General features: G+C 36.3%; 2 protein-coding genes across 2 annotated transcripts in view; both read right to left on the bottom strand.

Annotated features, from left to right (window-relative positions):
- Positions 1-1280, bottom strand: part of LRRFIP1 (LRR binding FLII interacting protein 1) — a 52570-nt gene extending 51290 nt beyond the window's left edge. Inside the window, exon 1 of the mRNA XM_072419109.1 lies at positions 618-1280. Within this exon, the coding sequence (XP_072275210.1) occupies positions 618-707 (90 nt within the window). The 5' untranslated portion in view covers positions 708-1280. The remainder of the gene's footprint in view (positions 1-617) is intronic.
- A 5105-nt stretch (positions 1281-6385) lies between these two features.
- On the bottom strand, positions 6386-16318 carry PRLH (prolactin releasing hormone). Its single transcript, XM_072416822.1, has 3 exons — positions 16169-16318; positions 14309-14350; positions 6386-6931 (listed from the first exon to the last, which is right to left on the bottom strand). Exons 1-3 carry the CDS (start codon positions 16266-16268, stop codon positions 6765-6767), a joined length of 309 nt encoding a protein of 102 aa, XP_072272923.1. The 5' UTR covers positions 16269-16318; the 3' UTR covers positions 6386-6764.
- Between the last annotated feature and the right edge of the window lie 4627 nt (positions 16319-20945).

The following is a 20945-nucleotide window of genomic DNA, read 5'->3' as shown; positions in this document are numbered from 1 at the left end:
TTAAAAAGTAGTTATGTCAATGCTATGTTCGTTGATTTCTTTATTATTTTTTTAAGATAGCAGTAACTTGCAATTTACTGCTTTGGCGTAAAGTCATTTTTTTTTTCTTTTGCAAAGCTGAGCAAACAGACTGCAAAGCAGTAAGGCAGACTGCAAATGTAAACAACCAAATGAGGGGTTTGTATGTCTTCATTAATGGCCACAGAAGGTTTCGGGCATCTGAGTGCCTGACAGCAGCACCAGGTGACAGGACAGCTGAAGACCCTTGCTGGAGTCAGAGGTTGGCCTTATGACAGGGAATGAGGAGTTCTCTTGGGAATGGCTCATTCTTTCTTTTGTCCTTTAACCCTGTATGTTCCAAAGAAGTTTCACACAATGTCCAGGAACTTTTGTTTCTTTTAAAACCCCACTTAATACAATGACAGTCATATGGAATGAGTAGCTAGAAGGCAAGCAATCAAGTGATGGGCTGAGATCAGCCACATTGTCATTTCCATACTAGAACATGGATAACGTAGGTGGCACATAGTTGGATACAACTGAATACATTACATATTACCATTTACATGAATCAATATATTCTTTAATAGAGATATGTTACATATCACAGCACTCACCTCTCGAGCTATCTGATTTAGGGCATGGTCCTCAGCAGTCAGTTTATCCCTGTTGGGATGTCTTTTCCTACCAGTTCCTTGGGTACCCATCTCCGCTCACAGCTGGCAGTGGTAAAAAAAGAAGGGGCAGATCACTTCAATATCCACATGCAGCCCTCGTCAAGTAAACCCACAGCGACAGAGAGGTCCACGTCAATATTTGTATCAGTGCCAATTTGGTGATGAAAGGGGTTGTGTTGGCCTTCACAGCGTGGTCTCCTTTTCCCGGCTATATCGTATAATGATTTTACCCCGATGACTGTTAATGCGACAACATATGCTGCTTTCTTTGGCTAAAGCGGTAACGCATTCCTGTCTCCTTTTTTTAGCTGGTACTTACACGGACAATGTGTCTTCCCTTATCTCCACTCTACAGAGTATGTGCAGCTGGTATTTTATGCCTATGGCTCTGCTGTCCTTGTCACAGTGTGTCCTCCACTGATCCTGTCCCTGCTGATTATGGTTTTCTTGGATGGAGATACCAGCCTGTCATGTCTCCTATTTACACCAGATCTAAGCCCACTCTTGTTAATCTATCCCCCTCTCTGCTTCTGTATCTAGCACTGAGATTGCAAAAGGAAATGTGTCAGATGCTCTTCCTCTCTGCAGGGTACTCCCTACTGCTCCCTCCTCTTTCTCTCACCTCCTCATCTCTCCTCTCCCTCTAAACCCTGCAGCTGACATCAGAGGGAGTGGAAGAAGGACATGGCAGGGGGAGGATTTATACAGAGCATTTCATTTGGGAGAATAATCCCGAAATTCCCATGCTTGATCTGTATATTATAATAAGCAATAAATAAAACCAATGGCAAAAACCAAAAAGCCATTGAATACCCTGAAAAGACACTGCATCTTCATATTTATTATATCATTCCTTTATTGTTTATACTTGAATAAATATTCTCTGATTTTAAAATATATAAGCGTGCACATTCATTATATCTTGTCTGGTTCTTATGTTTTGCATAGTTCATTATTTTAAACTGACAAGTTACTATTTGAAAACTATTGATCGCAGTTTATGATTAAATTGGACCTATCATCACATTTTCAATGTTATGTAAAAGGATGGTTTTCTATTTTACATGATATATTTGATATGATATGATTTTTTTCATTTAATTATTGTTTGTAACTTTTTTTTACAAACTCCCAGCTCTGCGGTCTTTACCTCTGCTGCAGTAAAGATTAAACTCACAGCCTCCTGTGATACATAGGTTATAGCATAGGAGGATGCAGGCTGCTTCTTCTGCAGATGCCAAAGTTTGGGCACTGCACCATCAGTGGTGCAGACTGGGATCAGCACTCACTTATATAGATTTGGAGGAAGACCCGTCCCCTGTTCTCACACCTGTGCAGTTCAACATCAGGCAACGCCATGAAGAACTTTAAAGGAGTCATATGCAAGTTCCACTTTAAGATTTAGTGTTTGTGTTAGTTCTCTGGTCTTTCCCCTATAAGATTTAAGGTGATAGGAAACGGTAAAAGTATTATAAACCTTCAAGTGTGGGATTACTGTTACACTTATGTTTGGGAACCAGTAAAGTTTTAGAAATAATTTTGATTGGTGGTGAATCAATTATTGTCTGGACATGGACATGGAAGATTCACCACCAGGGAATATTTCAGTGAATGCCAGATATACTGCTTTATAAAACAGACTACATTTTCTACATTTTCTATTTTTATTACTGTTGATGTTCTAAATTATTGGTGTCATCACTGTATGTACACCTTATTGTTAAATCTTTAGCTGTTTAGTGTCCCAGACTCCCACCCTGTACATTGTGTATAATGTGATATTTTTTCCCCTTTGCTGAAAATGTAAAAAAAAGGTTATAAAAAATGTATGTTTTTATGATATATCGGTTTACTCGATATACCCATTTATTAATTTTTTGACTATAGTTACATCAAATTATTTTTATGTTAGCTTATCTTACCTAAACAGCAGGATGGCCCAGCTAGACTAATCTATAAAACAGAGGTGTACAAATACTAAAGCGATTAATAACGATTATGCACAACTATATTGAACAATCGTATTGTGCACAATTCTGTACATGCTGTAACTATATTATCGTTAAAATATAATCCACCAAAAGAGTACACACGCTAGATATGATTGTTTGAACAATGCAGGAAGAGACATCTAAAGGAGAAAGTGTACTGCAGAACCATTCACGATCCATGAACAACCGTACACACAACAGATTGCGAACAATCATCACCCAATCAGATCCACCGGGACAGTGGTTCATTTCCAGCGACAATCCTCGTTCATCGGTCATTGGGCACTTTTTTTTGTAAATGATTATCGGACGAACGGTCGTTTCCAACAATAACTATTGCACATGTGTACACAGCTTAAGGCTATGTACACATATCAGAAGATTCTCACCCAATACGAACATTCAGGCTTGTCTCAAATGGGAATCTGACATGTGTACAGAGGTTGTCCGACATCCTTCATGAATCTGTCCTGACTGATCCATGAACAACTAGTGGGGTTTGGATGGTAAAAGGACCCTAGAAGCTACATTGAGCCTTTGAACAAATGCATGTAAATGCATAAAGCCTGCACAAAAAAACAAACATTTGTTTTCATGTAAACTATTTTTACAAGACAATTTCAAGCTTTTGCAGGCTTCAAAAATGTCTTCCTTCACCTTCGGCACTTTTGCCATCTTAATGGGCCACGGCAGCATAAAATGAACTGTGCATTGGCGAGAGTTCACAAGTTGTTTACTGAGTTGTGCATGCTGTAGATTAGGAAGGTCATCAAGAAATCATTATTTGTTACTGTCTGTATGTCTTAGTTGCATTTCCCTGCAGGGGAAAACTTTAGACTTAAGGCTGTGTACACATGTTAGATTTTTGTCATTGGAAATGATCTTTCATGATTGTTTCCAATTACAAAAGACAGAAAGATGAATCAACAAGAGCTGTACATACAGTGCTCTTCTGTTCAATGGAGGGGGGGGGGGAATGAGCAAGCGACACCCGCTGCGCTCTTCTCCCTTCACTTCCACTGCGGTCTGTCCTCTTCCATTGTTTGTGGATCCACCAGGACCGATCCATGAACAGCGTGGGGCGACCACTGTACACACTTCAGATTCATGTCTGAGACGGGCCCTGAGGTGAGAATCGGACGAGAATCATCTGAATTGTGTAGGTAGCCTAGGACACATCATGGTGGGAAGCCATTATTACCTTCCCAGTTTATTGTATCACTTCTGAGGTGCATAATATTTAACCTTGATTAAGATTTGTTTGACCCAAAGGATTTTTCTAAACATCAATTCATAATTTTGTGTTATATTGTTTAAAAAAAAAGACAAGTTTAGATATGGCTTTTTAGGCGGTGGAAGTTCATAGCATGTGAGGAAATGGTCACTTAATTGGTCACTGCTGGAAATAAAACTGATCTCACATGAGGTATGATTTTCTGCAGCACAAACTAGGGTGAAGGTATATGCCAGCTGGTTGAATATCAGGTCAATGTACCCTTGCCAGGATAGAATAAGAATTCTTTCCAAAATTTGAGATTTGTCTTTAAAGTAACTTTGGCAGTAACCAACATAAAATAAGCAGGTATGGATGGTTGACACTTTCATTTGTGGCTTTAATTAGGAAGATTTGTTTTGTGTGTGCCTCCAGTTTATTGACTAGGAGGATTATATTTTTTTAACATTTGGTAAGAGATTGGACAGCAGTGGGTAAGGTAGAATAAAGGTGTGAGTCTCTGAAGCGTGCTTAAATCGTTACATTGTTACACCTGTTTCACAAGCTCACATTGTAGATTTTACTTTATATTACTTATAAGTGGATTGGTTTGATTGTGAACTTGAACAGTATTTTTTCAAAATACCATATACCCCAAAACTTATGGAAGAAGGACAGTTTTACAATTACACCTAAAGTACACCCATTATTGGGCTTAGGTAGCTAAATTGGTTTCACAAATCAAAACCTGGTAACCTCAGGTACCTGCACATACCTCTGAGAAGTATCATTTTGGTCATTTTGTTGTTCAAGATCATAGGCTTTGCCACCATACTACTATACTACTACTGGAAGTTTGTATGTTCTCCCTGTGTGTGGGTATCTTTCAGGCACTTGCATTTCATCCCACATCCCAAAAACATACTAGTAGGTATTTTGGTTTTCCCTAAACATTGCCTTGGACTGTGGTAGGAAGATTAGACTACGAGAAAGGGGAAAATAAATTTAGGGGTCTATTTATAAAACAGAGAACCTGCCCTTTACTGAAACATTCCCTGGTGGAGAATCCTCCAGATCCATGTATTTCAGTGGCAGTAATTGATGCCCAAGCAGGGAATGTTTCAGATGTCAGATTCACTGCTTTGTAAAGAGATCCGTTACTGAGATTACCATGGACTTTGTAAAACACACACACCAGATAATAGAAGCTTCAAAACTAAAAACAAATAAATATATAAAAAATGTACTGTATGTTTCAATGGGTTAGCTTTTATTTTTCTTAATATAAAATATTCCACTTGGAAAGGTGATAAAGCAGACTTTCTGATTTGCAATGTGACAAAGAATAATACAAAATCAAAGTAATAACAAACTTTAGATTTATGTTATATATTTCAGTAAAACAAGAGTAGTTTTGAGTTTGGGTTCACAGCAAAATTCTCTAACTGCTAGCTACCCAAAACAGCACTGAAAATACAGTAAATGTTTTAATGATTTAAAAACATCAATGGTACATAAAAATAAGCAAAAGACAGCTTTTTTTGTAAGTTGATAAAGTACTGTGCTGGAATTTTGTTACTATTGATGCCACAGTAAAATCTGCCAAAAAAAATAAATAAATAAAATATCTAATTCAGAATGTGCTCCCCAGATTAAATGATTGGTTAGTTCCTCCTGCTTGTGTTTTACTGGAGATCATTTTCCTAAAGCTGCATAAACTGCAATTCTACCAAAAAGAAAGGTGGCATTTGACCTTTAGGGGTGTTTGTCTTTTGGCCCCCAGTTACATAAATCAGTTTTTCTGGCAAGCTACTGTGTTTACCACCCTGAGTGAGTTTTCATTTATGCTTATGAACAATCCACTAGATCAGGGCAGCCCACACTTTTTTTGGCGTGCAAGCTACTTTTAAAATGTCCAAGTCAAAATGATCTACCAACAGTAATAGAGTTTATTTTGAAAGGCAGGGCTCCAGGATTTACTCGCGTTGGGCACCCCTGTACTAGAGGGAAGAAAATATAGGAAAAATATATTGTGAATTTTCTGATAGAATACATAAAGGATGAATAAAGAACCGAAGAGAGATACAGACACATAGATAGCATTGCTAACCCAAGTAATATTTGCATCTAAGAGCAAGAGATTTGCGAAGGCTTGATGTGTCCAAGCCCCGTAATGAACATTTGAGATGTGCCAAACAATAATAAAATACATAACTATATTGAGAATGTAGCCCAGAGAATGCTAAAGAATAGGGATTTTTCTTAATTGGACACCCAAGCAGCATTAAAGAACCAGTAAGGGTTGAAATCCTGCCCAATTTCTGCTAGGAGAATAATTATTTTTGGTGCAGCTGATCTTTACAGAATGTGATTCACAGATGAAGAGGAAACAAAGAGAAATGATGCTACAACAGGCTATTTATCTCTGTATGTAATACAATGACAACTTTTGGATGAAAACATAAAATTTATGTTTTTATTTCTACAAACTGGTGCACAGGGAATACATGTTATAAGATATTTATTTCTCCTCCTCCACAAAATACTGACTTCAGAAACTTACAGAAGATATTTTGCAGACTGCTTTTTCCTATGAACCCAATAATATGAAAATATTTTCAATGGAATTCCCTTGTGGATTGTGTGAATAGATTTTGTTTTTTAAGGTTTTGACATGAACCCATCATTTATGAAGAAAACCTATGATCTTTCATACATTTGTCGTTAAATGTGGCTGTTCATTATAATATGCATACATGTCTGAAACAAGCTTTCCATACTGGTAGAGTTTTGAACAACCAGTGGTGTAAAGGGTTGTGTGTCTCCCTTCATATATACAGTACATTGGGAAGGTGAAAGCACCTTCAATCACTGAATTAAGTTTTAGTTGTCATCACTAAGCTCCAAGCTGTCTTCAATTGGAATACAAGTGTGTCCCAAGGGCCTATACATTGACTTCTGAGTATCTTCCCAGGCTGTGCCCCTCCTACCGAACCGTCCTACGGGACGGATTCCACGGCCAGTGTACCATGATGGGTCAATGTCAGGATCTATGAAAAAAGAAAGCACTGTTTATTAAAATATACGTATTGATGTATTACTTAAATACAATTTTCAAAGCCTTTTACTTTTGTAAGTAAAAGAGGAGTATGACACATTTATTTCAAACATGGAAAATGTTCACACAATAAATAGTGTGAATATTCACTTCAGTCTTTTGATTGGGCTGTATTTATAAAACATGGAATCAGACAGTCCCCCATAATCTTCCAGGTCCATGTGTTTCAATAGCAGTTATTGATTGCCACCATGGAATGTTTGGGGGAATGTCAGATTCCCTGTATTATAAATAGAGACTATTGTGTGCATAAATTTGTTTTTAAAATAAAAGGATAATGAAAAGGAATATTCACACAATTTAGAGCAGCCTTTCTCAACCTTTATTTCTACTAGAAAACCATTGAAAAAATGTACAGGTCTTGGGGAACCCCTGTTGGGAAAAAAACTCTTTGCTGGCCAGTGAAAAGAATGCTCCCCTTAGAATGGTGACTAGAATCCCAACATTATATACAACTAAAATATCATTTTAAACATGTAGCTAGCAATGCAAGTGGCATTGGCCCCACAGCTTTACAAGCATCATCAAACCCCTGGAGGAATTCTGGGGTTCCGTGGAACCTTTGTTGAGAATGCCTGATTAAACTTGTAAAGATTGGTCATTCATTTAGTAAATCAGCTCCTTTGCATTAGTTTGGTACAGTTAAAGCTTAATTTAGATTGCATCTTTTGTTTAGTACTTATTTGGTCACTCGGACTGGCGATAAGGGAAAATCTCCCCAAATGGAACATTTACAGCAAAATAAGCCAGCCAGAGGATCTAACCTTTCCCTGATGCAGAACCACAAGAACATGTTCTGGCTGTGAATGAATATTTTATGAAATTCCATACTGTTCTCATGACATTACAGTAATATATTCAGAGGAACCACACAAAATGTTAAATATGGAAACAGTGGGTTCAGAGATAGCAGAAGGTGAGCAGATAATGCAAATTCATGCTTGTGAAACCTAATTAGAATAACAGGTATTGTATAACCTAAATTATACAAACATCATGATCTTCTGATAAAATGAATCCTGCACAAAAAATAAATCAGTTAAACTTTTAAAGGATGCTCAATATAAAAATAAAAACATTTTAAAATGAATGACTCTGAATTGATGTGACAAGAGTTCTCGGTAGGCCTGCCTAATTGGTGTCCATTTATAAATCTATGTACCCTAGTGTGTCATAAATGTCAAATCTTATTTCCTATAAACATGTGAAATAGGGATCAGGTGGCAAAATAACGCAATTTTAGGTTGTGTGATAGGTATTTATTATTGTAAGCTTCTCATTTAGTTGCAAACAATACAAAAAGGCAGTGTGAATGCTGGCAGTGCACTTTTTTACTCATTTTCATTCTGTTTTGAGGGTGTGAGTGCATTTTATACATTGTACTGTCTCTTCGATTTTCTGAGGTCCCATAATAAACTAACATTTATTGTTCAGACTTCATTTATTTAGCCTCCCCAAAGGTTTACAGGATCCATTCTATTTATCCGTTTAAAGGATAAGAGCATTTGAGAAAAAAGGTTTTGTCTATTCCCCCAATTGAACCTACCCTCTCTCTCCAAAGGTGCATCTATACCTCTGTCTTGTCTAGTCTGTTCACATTCAGCACATTCACAAACCTTTACATTAACATTTGACATTCCCTGAAACATTCCCCAGTGAAAGATGAATCACATTCAAACACTACGACCTGGAAAATTCTCCACCAGGGAATTTTTAAGAGAATTTCAGATTCACTGCTTTATAAGAAGACGCCTTGGAGTGGAATTAAATTCTCTATCTTGCTTGCAATTTTTAAATTTTAACTAATTACACTTTCAAATGAGAAAGAGAGACTTTTTACAGAATTAAAGAGCTAACTCTGATGTGTACTTTGAAAGTCCAATACCAGATCTACAAAATGTGCAAGTCATTTAGATAAAGTGCCTGATTTATCAAAGTTCTGCAAGGCTGGAGAGGAGACACTTTCATCGGTAATGCTGGGTGATCCAGCAAACCTGGAATTGATTTCTTAAAAGTCATTTGCTATTTGCGATCAAATGTTTTTAATCTTTGACCAGATTCATTTCAGGTTTGCTGCATCACCCAGCTTTACTGATGAAAGTGTATCCTCTCCAGCTTTAGAGTACTTTATTAAATCAGGAACTAAGTATCAGTTTATGTGAATATTCCCATTTACTAATAGTCTTAAAAAACTTCAGCAAGGTGGTTCGGGAGGTGCAAGACGATTGGCATTACTACTATTCGTGAATCGGCAGAAAGACAATTTTGCAGTGTTGGCTTTTACCTTCCCCACCCTCAATGCGTCTCTCTTTGTCCAAACTTCAACAATTGTTTAAAATAAAAAAGGACTGAGGCCTATCCTCTTGTGGATTGTACAGGATTATGGAGGGAGACCCTTCCAATTCACTGACATCCTAATAAAACATATTAGTTAGCCTAGGGGATATCCTGGGATCATATCAAAGTTTACCACCACTTCTGGTACAAGGAACGTTCCTAAAATCTAGTGTTTTCATCATTCTACCAGAGCCTTCTTCTTCAAGAGGGACCCTGTAAGACTGTTGTCACTGACCTATCTTACAAAAGCGGGTTATGTCTGTTGTCAAACACTGTTCTTATCCTGTACTGTCAAAATAGAAAACATATTTTTTTCATGCATTTTGTACTGCAATTTACCCTTAATAAAAACATCTTTAAAAAAAATTCTGCAAAACACTTTCATGGGCTATGCTCGTGTGCAGGAATTTGCAATAAATTGTTAACCTGTATATAGTTAGCCATTATAGTCAAAGTTTGAGTTTATTCTGCTGTGCTCCAAATTTCTTTTACCATAACTATCTGAACACGTGTGTTTTTGGACCATGTGTATATATTGATGCTTCAAAGAATGAATGGCTGAATATGGCAGCCTAATGGATATAGGGCATTGGCACTAAAAGACTGATTATATGAATTTGCTGATCAGATAGGGAGTACAGAAGAAAGTGCAATGTAGCAGATGAGCCAGACAATGGAGTGATTGTACAGGCAAAGCACTTAGCGCTGATAAAGATGTATGCATAATAAATGTTCAGTTATCCCCATGTTATTCATGCGGTGTGTTATTGAAGTACATTATCTTTCATGACTAAAATGATACAGGACTGACTCTTTCAAAGTCATGCCACAAATAGTGATGTACTATGGCTGATACTTTTGTTGTGTATAGAAAGTTTAATAATAGATGATAGAAGAGAGGAAAATAAGACAGTCACAGCCAGCCTTATGCTAAATTAACCCAACTGTGTGAATTCTTGGCTGGCCCTGAAAATTTGGGACTTGCCTGGCTTTTATTTTATCACAAGGAGTGGAATCCCAGAAAGATCAGCTAACCAATAGGTGATAACTAAAATGGAGGCAGATAGGATTTTTTTGGGCCACTAAAATGTTTAATTGAGTCAGCCAGAATTCCAATAAATGCAGCACGGACATTGTTACATTTTATCTGTTGTAATCTTAGATGAGCAAAGGAAGTTGGTGCTACTTCTACTCCCAGTTAGGTCATAGTTTGTATAATGGGTAGGTAACTTTACAATGCCCAGTACCTGTCACAGACTCCAAGTTCTACTTTAACTGATGTGAGCGGTTGAAGTTGAACTAAGATTACCACAGTTGCACAGACTCCTCTCTCATACTGAAATATTTCATTTTTCATGTATACAGTCAGCTTCTCATGATGGGTCTGATTTATTAAAGGTCTCCAAAACTAGGGAATATAGACTTTCATGGAAGAACATGGGTGACCCAGCAAACCTAGAATGAATCTGATCCAGGACTTAAAGCATTTGTCAGCTATTAGCAAGTGATTTTAAGACATCCATTCTAGGTTTCCCATGATAGTCTATCTTCTCCAGCCTTGGTGAGCTTTAATAAATCAGGCCCAATGTACATTAAAACTTCAGAAGAACATATCTGGCTGATGAACGCCATCTAATTCTTTCTTCCCTATGCCTTATGTCAGGTCTCCTTCACTCAATGTACATTATTTCAATCATAAAGGCTCATCATCATATATGGGTGTTATCTGTAGCAGCCTGCATGAGGCAGGTTGCAGTGATGTTTCTGAAAGCTATGTACAGCACCCTGCCAGGGCCTTCTATTGGCAAAGACCTGAATGCATTTTTCAGAAGCAAAGTAAGGATAGGACTAAAATAAGCTATGTAACTATGACTAGTATGTGGATAAGGGGATGATCAGGAAAGGTAAAATATTAGCAGAATAAATTTCAGCATGAAGATCACTAGTATAAGAAATGTATTTACCATAGTACATTACCACTGGTCAGGGAGGAGGGCAAATGCCTTATGTCCCCCAACCTATTTCTCCTGGCATTAAACTGTTCAGTCTTTGCTCTCTTTATTATAAGCCTGTCTGGTGCATGCTGGGTTTATCATACATATATCACATACTGCTATCATACTGATCATCAGCACAACCAGTGCCTGCTATTACATTTACCCCAACAATAATAAATCAATGTAATTGTAAACCTTGTGGTATGACAAGTAGAGCAAAATGTTATCCTTGGCACACCTAATCAAAATATTAATTGTTAAATGAGTTTTTGGATCGGATTTACACAAGCTGGAAGCAAAGCAAATTTTGACAGCATCAATCATTCCTGATGGCATTAGTAATTTTGAAAGTGATTTCTATTCTGCTTTGCTTTTCATAAAAGATTTGCTTTAGCGCTTGTTATGATTGCTGCTTGGGTTGCAGTACAGTTGTCCAGGTGCTCAGGTTCCTGTAAGCAAGTTCAGGAAGTTTTTACAGGCATTTTTTTTAATGGTTTATTCTTATAGAGCCCTGTGGAATGCCAAACCAGTGGGGTATAGGAAGTGCAAACGTGTTAATTGTTTGTACTTCATCTTCACCTCCAAAATGATTTTTAAATATGTAAAAGCTGTTTAGTGTGCATTTGGAAAGCGTTATTATTTAAGTCTATGGAAGTGGTTGAGCATGGGACAGACCAAGAAATGCTGAAATTTGCCTTTCAGCATATACTAAAAAATAACAAAGCAATCACCACCTGATAAATGGCTTTTAAATACTTTTCAGCTGATCCCATTTATTTCAATTGTGTTGAGGGGGCTTAGTGGCTCCTTGACATTTTCTAAGCAGTGCAACGCTGTTAGGTCTTATTCTACATGACTTTCTAAATGAAGGAAGTAATTATCAACACAAATATCTGTGTGTATTTCCTTTAAATTTTGAAAACATTTAGCCGTATGCTTTTGAGTTGCTTTAGCAGCACAAGCCCGTGCCACTGCAGGAAATAACACAGGGAGTAGAGAATATTTGCTTAGCAAAGCAAATGTTCACTTAGCTTACCATTTCAATTACGTACAATTTCTGTATTTATTTATTTAGTGAGTATTCAGAAAATTGAAAATTCTCTACATTATCAGTAAATCAGCCCAACTCAATAATTGGTCGAAGTTGCAGTAACTTTGATGTCACTGCAGTGAAGTATTTTACCAGCAGAGGGAGATGTAGGAGAAATTTGTAGAAAAATGTTTTTTTTTTTAATATTCTTTTTCAATATTTAATACCCTAATGGTAATATAATACATAACATATATATTGTTAACACTGCCGTTTCCCTACATGTGTTCTATAAGCTTAGGATTGTGGTTACTGGAATGCTTCGACATGTAGACAATATAATAAGTAATGAATGAATCTCCTAGATTGTAAGCTCTTCGGGGCAGGGTCTTGTTACTGTCTGCATCTGTCTGTCATTTGCAACCCCTATTTAATGTACAGTGCTGCATAATATGTTGGTGCTATATAAATCCTGTATATTATTATTAAAATTGATAATAATAATAAATCATATATCACCATATTTTCACAAGAGACATGCACTGTGATGCAAGGATTTCATACATGTAGAGTAATATAATACATTTAAAGCATTCTGTGGTGACTCTTAGGTGGTGACTATGCTCTTATGAAGGAAATTTACTTGCAATAGGTACACTTGCAATAGGTTCAAAACTTATCAATAGATCTACAGACACTGTATAGACTGGTAAAACCTAATGTAGTCCTGCCTGAGCTTGACTACCACTACTTTGGTGGAGTTAAAAAGTATTTGATTTCTTAGTGGGTCCATATTGTTGTCCTCGGCCAGCAAAGAGGCCCCACCACTGGCCCTACCATAACCGGTCTTTGCTGTGGTTTCTCCCTAATTCACAATAGCAAATCAACTCCTTAGAAAGTGATGTGTAAGTTCAGTCCCAGCAAAACAGAGTTCTGGCTGTTACAGTTGAACAATAAGTCAAAACTTGGTAGGGAACTAAACCCCAACTGTACTTCATATAAAATATTAGTATGTTTCCTGCTTCCCTATGTGGCTGTTTAAGGTAAACGCATATACTGGATGGTAAACCTCTGTAAATCAGCTTCTCTAAGTCTGATCAAATCTAATCAGACTGGACAAAAAATTGACTAGATTTAGAAATTCTGAGTTGGAATTTGTGTTTTCTTTTGATGATCTGTACATTACCTGTCAATAACATTTAAAGTATGGCTCTGAGCTGGCTGCACACTATGCTAGCTGTCATTGACTTCACAATGTTAAGTACAGGCAGCCTAATATTATTCTTACTTCTATGCCTGTAACAGCAATAGTTTTTCCAACAAGGCTCATCTTCATACTCTCTGGGCATACCAAACCTATTCTTCTCTATAGGTAGCCATATTCATAGTGGCCTTCAGTACAGTTTATCCATACAATTGAATGGGACCAACTTTATCGGAAGAAACATTGCTGGAACAGAAATGAAGATGAAAATAGGATTGGGTTGCCTCTACTCAGAATTGTCACTTTACTATAGGACATTTTCACAATTATTGTGGTAACACATAAGGGCTGATTTATTAAATAGGGTCAAGCCATTCGCTTATCAAAGTGAATTATCATCTTACAAAGGATGTCATACTTAACTTAGCGAATGAGGTGAAAATTGAATGAGGTGAAAATCCCCATCTCATGAATATCCCAATTATTTCATTTATTATGTGCACAGCATATATTTCTTTACTAAATCAACACTGTAGGGTCGATGAAAACAAAGACAGTTGCCTTGGGTTTTTTATATATATAGTAGTGCTATACAATGCACAGTAAGGGGTACACATTCCTTTACACTCTGTTATTACACCTAAATCAGGTATACAGTTTTACATTTGTATCATATTAGGTTTATATTATATGTGTATAAGAGACATATGGACATGTGCTTAGTTATAAATATACAGGTACCGCTTCTCCTATGTGCTGCAGAGGCCATTTTAGGGAAGATACCTAAAAGTTAAAAAAAAATTGTAATTACAAGCAATTCACAAAATAAATACATCAAAATTTGTATATTTTACATATATTTTAAATATAGCTTTATTTAAAAAAAATAGGGAAACAGACATATTATTGATTTCAAATGATGGACATTACTATTGTACTTCAAGGAAACATGTACTTAGAATAAGAAGAATAAAAAAACTGCCATACCATGGGAGTCCATACTGCTATAACCTAATGTACAGCCATGCGTAATATGTTGGTGCTATATAAATCCTGTTTATTATTAATCATAATAATAATAATAATAATAATACCTTATTAGTAACAGCTTAAAGTGACCCTATCGCTGACAAAACAAACCTCACCATTTATATTTACCTGGTCTGACACCTGTTTTGGTAAAGGTTCACTATGTTGCATGGATAACCTTTCAATGTGACATAAATCTGGAAGTACCCATGGCCCCTGTAGGCATTGGTTGTTCCCTATGTCATTCCTGTAAGTAATGAGCAACCCGAAGTGTGTCAGGGAAGCTGGCATCCAACACTCCCTGAAGTCACATGTAAAGATTTTTCAGACAACATAAGTATGAAAAATCCACATACAGGCCTTATGTCAGTACAAAGACTATTGTGTTCTACTTCCCCCCACCTCTTAGAATGCAAGCTTCTCTGGGCAGGGTCCTCTCTTCCTTGATAGTCATTATTTGTATCTGTCTGTCATTTGCTACCCCTATTTAATGTACAGCGCTGTGTAATAATTTGATAATTTAAAAATAATAAATAATAATAATAATACAATTCTTTTACAGGTGCCTTTTGTTTTCATTTCTATTGTCAGCGGCAAGGTCACGTTAAGAATTTTCAGAGGCACTGACCTCAAATAAACATGCAGCTCAGGAGTTCTGAATTCCTAATCCGCAAGGTCAGCGACATAGAAGGTGCTGAAGTCAGAGACAGTCAGGTATGTAGTATTGTGAGGGAAAGGTAAGCTATAGCAGACTTTATTTTTGATTTTGTAAAGGTTTCGATCAATTATTGTAGAATGTATCACACACCTATCAGTTATCGTCTTATACCAGACAGATGTGCTGCATGTGATTGTGAAGTATCATTACATTCACATAAATTCATGAATGTATCTAACTTGAAATAGTTAAACAGAAAACTAGAGAATAATGAGCCTTTTGCATATGTGTGTATGGAAGCTTTAAATAGTGTATTAGTGATATACACAGTTACTCTACACAGAAATCAAATTATTACAGTACATGACAAAAATATATTCTACTCTCTGCATAACAGTGCACAGGGAGCAATTTCTATCTATTTTATTAATATATAATGTTATGTTTAAATTAAACAGTTACATTAAATACAATAGAAAAATAAAGAATATATAGGCCTAAAGCAAAGAGTTGTGTTGCAATATACAAGTATATTTTTCACTTAGCTCAGTATAGGAAAGTAAAGCTGTGCGATCCTAATCCTCCAACCCACATACTACCTTCTAAGAGATGTAATATATCTCTCTACCCAAAACCTAGAATATATGTTTGTGATGGTTTTATTAGGTCAATTTTAAATAGCAGAATATGCAATTTCACTTTGTTTGCTGCTGTTAAAGTACCCTTTACATAAAAAACAGCCATTAAACCTTTGCAGTGCATATTATACAGTATTGAATATTAAAGTACTTGTCCAAGGAGTCAAGACGTGCCTTTGTAAAATATTATAAATTAGCAAATGTATACCATTCAGGTGATCATTAGGATTCTGAGAAAACTGGAATTATTACATGAGCTGCAATTAGGGTACTCACTTCGAATGTCTAGGGAGGGCTGCAGAACTCGGCTTTGAGTCTCTGGAATGGCCAAGCACAGCAGCAGCAAACAAGAAATTGAAGCACATACCAATTTCATTCTATGTCTCTTCTACCCACTCACTGAAGGGCTGGTGCAGTGCAGTGTCCGGCAGTCTGTAAGGTGAAAATTGTGTCAAGAGAAACATAGATTTCTTCAGAATTCACCAGCTTTTGATACACTTCTTTTAGTTTGTCCTAGTAGGTTTTTAAAGCTTAGCATTGATTACTTCTGTTCTGTCTGCATTTTAAATTTTGGTCAGGAATTGCAACAACTGCATAACTACCTATTGTTCCTAGAGTTCCGAGAGTCAATGCCCTGGCATCACACCAATGTACATAATGACTTGTGCCTTACCCTGACCATACCTCCCAAATGTTCCAAATTCGGAGGCACTGTCCCTCTTTAAATCAAGAGCCTTTGTTCCTTACCTTCCTAAGTTGTCTCTCTTTTTGGGTGTATACACCTCTGTAAAAAATGGATTTTGCACTAAACCTTTCATACAACCTCTAAATAATCCCATTAATTACTGGTTGGATGAAAAAACTAATATAAAATAGTTTTTTCATATTAACATTTGGGGAGCTAAGTTAAAATAAAGTTGAAGCATGATTGATATATATATATATATATATTAAAGCTTTAATTGGTCAGTCATCCCAAAAGTGATGTTTTCCATTTTATGTACATGCTAATTCAGTCGATAACTTCCCTCTTGTGGACTCTGCAACCTGCTGTAGTTTCTAGCACAACTCTCACTGTCTCAAAGTCACACATTTCCTCTTTCCCTGCAATGTGCAATCTAAAAAAATGTAAAAAAAAGCCCAGGCAATGGTCATGTCAGGTGGGTAGACCTTGGAGCCTATAGATACAGTACATAGAGCTTATATAGCACAATCATGTCATGAAAATATACTTTACTGCTTATTTTTTTTTTGTACAATACATGGAAACATAGTATATAAACATTATATATAATAAATACAGTGGCTGCAATCAGACATTTTCTAAAGGGCCCTTACAACTGGTGTGCTCTTCAATGTTTGTGGAGCTACAAATCCTAGCCTAGGAGCCAGATGTGTCACTGGGTAAACAGTTATCAACACTACTTATTATTATGTATGTTTTTTCTAAACAAAGAAAACCTATGATACTGTCGTAGAATTTATACAGCATTAAGACTTATCTTGAAAAAAAGTGCACCCTAATGTCTTAATGAGTCACCCTAGATGTAGGGCTCAGTAAACATACCAAGGCTTCATTGCATTCCATTGGAAGGAAAGTAGGCTGAATGCAAGCTAATGTTTCCATTAATGACAAGAATCATATCCTAGTTGCGTTCAACTGATAAGAACATTTATACATTTGTAAATATTAACTTCCATTGTATTTATTTGTGATATCTTATTACAGTAATATGTGGACACAATGCATTACTAGTATGTAGCCACCTAAAGCTAATATTTCAGGCATGGGTAAACAATGTTATTCTGAATTACAAATGACTGATTACAGGTGATGTCAGCATTGACCTAGCCAGTGCAGAATCTTACTTTCCTGCAGCATTTTCTATTATGTAAAGTTTAAATCCAACACACAATGACCTCTCCCAGCAGTAGGAGCAGCAAGTGGGCAGTACTACCAACATGTCACCAATACATGTAATGAAGGCAGATCATCTACATCAATACATGTACCTAGCTTACTATTTTTCAGTGAAGGAATGCCTCTTGTCTAATTTCTTTAAAGTTTGTTTTACATGCGTATGTAATATGAGCTCAGCAAATACATAATATATTTCAGTTTATTATCACAGCAGAAATTGCTGTGAACATTTGTAACTGAATGTCTACCAGTTATTTAAAAAGTAATTCATTCTGTTATAAAGATCTAAGATATATTATTTTACATACATTGTTTAAATGAATTGCTATTGGTTCATGTTTAGATCAGTCACTAAGGCTGCATAAATTACAAATTATAGTAGAAGTTTAATGACCATTGCTCAGTGACTTGTTGAAGGTTTGAACCCTAATGTTGTATTGGTGGAATGTACCTAATCCATTGTTAGAAATGCACAGAGATTTAAAAGGCTATTTGGATGACTCTACCATTATCCTACATAAGAAATAACCCCCTTTACCCAACAATATCAAAATCTCCAGTGTAAACAATAAGCCATCATACTCACAATTATTTTTGGTAGGGGACTGTCTCACCCCAGCTGTCCACCTCTGCTAATCCCCCTCTCAGTCTGGATATATAAATTATCTGGGGTCTGACGTCAGAGGCAGCCCACATCCTCCCCAACCTGCCTAACTCCTGAATCCATTATGTTAATTTCTTTGGAGCAGCAGCTTTTAATGACTCACATGTGACTTATCTTTTCAAGTTCCATTTACTTCTTATTAAAGAAAGGGAAAGGCCAGGTCTTTTCTCATCCTTTATATTAGCACACATTTGAGATGTACGTTATACCTCCTTATGAGTTCATTTGCACCTACATTGATTACATTTCTCTATCTCCCCCTGCCAACATTTCCTCCTGAAGTGCACTTGAGGACTAACATGGTTCTGTTGTAGTTATAGAGTAAATTACATGAGGAGGCGCCAAGACAATGTAGAAAAACAACATTGTAAACGGAACGGAACAAATTTGTACAAACACACACACACACAAACTTTTTTTCATAAATAGAACCAAAATGTAAAGAAATATTTTTGTGTAAAAAGAATCTATGGGTAAAGCAGAACTCTAATTGACAAAGTCCCTTAAAAATAAAAATATTTACCTCTGATCTAGAACTATCCCTTGCTGTCTTTGTTGTCCTTCTTATTGGCCACCTAAGAACATTCTGGGGTAAATGAACGTTCCGGGGTAAATGACATCCAGCATCATTTAACTTTATTTCTTGATTAAAGAGTTGTATACCCATATGCTTAGGGCTTAAAATTTCCATTTCTGATCTATGGCAGCCACCAGACACTCCTAAAAGCACTACCATATGCAAAATACCTAGGGGTGCTTCTGATTCAAATACAGTGTTTAGTCTTTGACCTTCATTCTGCGCATTAGTTCCCAAGGCAAGTAAATCAGTACCCCGATATTTATACATGACATGTGGAAATGTTTGTTTTTATTAGAGCCAAGTGTTTTACATCATGACCTAGGTTTTAAAGACATGACTTATTGCTGATGACCTGGGACAGTTGGTAAGTTATTGCACATAGTTTGATGCCAAAATGAGGACTGTATCTGGATATAGTAGCTATGATAAATATTGGACAAGCCAAAGGATTTTGGAAAGGATTTTGTTTTCTTCTTATAACAAAATGCCTTTATCTTGTCAAATAAGTGTGCAGATGATGTTTGGAGCTCACCAGGTATATTTATCCATGTGTCTCATTAAAGGCCAGCTGTTGTTCGAAGGATTTTTTGCTGAAAAAAAGTAGGAAAAAATTGTATGGATCACCTTTTCAACTAGTTTAAGGCATGTTTGTGTGTGGAACGGATGCCTAATATATTGGTACAATGGTGTACATGGTCAAATGAAAACTAGTTGGATAATGTTTTCTTTTTTCATATAACTACCACCATTAGTCAGAGCTGCAATGCTGTGAATATTAGCAGATAATGATACTAGTGGTAGATTGTAACTAACCCATAGAAAAAATCATACATACTGTAGTGACTTAAGTTGCTTACACAGTCTGAGTTCTGTTCCAAGAAACGATTATCTCTATTCTTGTTTATGGTGTATTCATAATAGTCTAGTATCTCTTCCATATAAAAAAAACACCTAGGCCCAGCTGCTTCCTGGCACAGGTTGAGTATACAACAGCAAGAATAAATACAGTCTTTATTGCTTTGATGGTTGATTCACTTCTAGTAAAGTGATACTCTAACATTACATTCCAGGTTTGTTTAGATACAAAATGACAGAGAATTAGGAAAGAGGAAAACAGGGAAATTTTAATTTTAAAGGAATAGACAAGTTGAATTATCCAGTTGGGAAGGCAAATTAAAAGAGTTATTGGTTTGAAAGAATTTGACACCTCCGTTGCAGACATCACCATTTTCACCTGGATTTTTTCAGGTTCCAGACCTTTGTCTATCTTGATTGGCCAACCAGGAATACAGTAAATCGAGAAAAATTGCACAGAGTTCATTCATTCTCAGCAGACGGGTATGCTGGTATACCTGACATCATACACTGAGCTGTGCAGCTCCTCATTGAAGAAAAGATTGTGAACAGACATTTTATTGCAGAATGGACATCACCTCTCCCTTTTTCAATAATAAATCTGCCTGCACACAATTTGTTTTTCAGGTAACTTTAATTCTGTTTAAAAGCTATGACTTTATGGAATCTTTAAGGGACAGTTTTTGCAAGGACTCCCACAAAGCATCCTGCGACTGAAGGAATTTTACATAAATAAGTGGTAAAAAATGCAAATGTCAGAGGTAATTGGGCAATAACTCTGCAAGAAATTGTTTCTGTTAAAGAGGTCAGTATAACTTGTAATTAGTTTAAGAAAAAGGTAAAGTTTCCTTGCACTCCAATTTAGGTAAATCACCTTTATCTGTAGGCACTGATTGAAAGAAGATCTAATGTTTGCCTATTTAGAAATGTTAAAAAAGTCCACCATTTCCTTGTTGCATGCTTATTTTTATTCCGTATGCATCTATAAATATGCATCTTTTGCATATGCATATTTATAGATGCATCTTTTAAA

The sequence above is a fragment of the Pyxicephalus adspersus genome, chromosome 7 (genome assembly GCF_032062135.1).
Source record: "Pyxicephalus adspersus chromosome 7, UCB_Pads_2.0, whole genome shotgun sequence".
In the NCBI taxonomy this organism is placed as follows: domain Eukaryota; kingdom Metazoa; phylum Chordata; class Amphibia; order Anura; family Pyxicephalidae; genus Pyxicephalus; species Pyxicephalus adspersus.
Note: the sequence above shows the minus strand (reverse complement) of the source record. Positions and strands in the feature narration are given on the sequence as shown.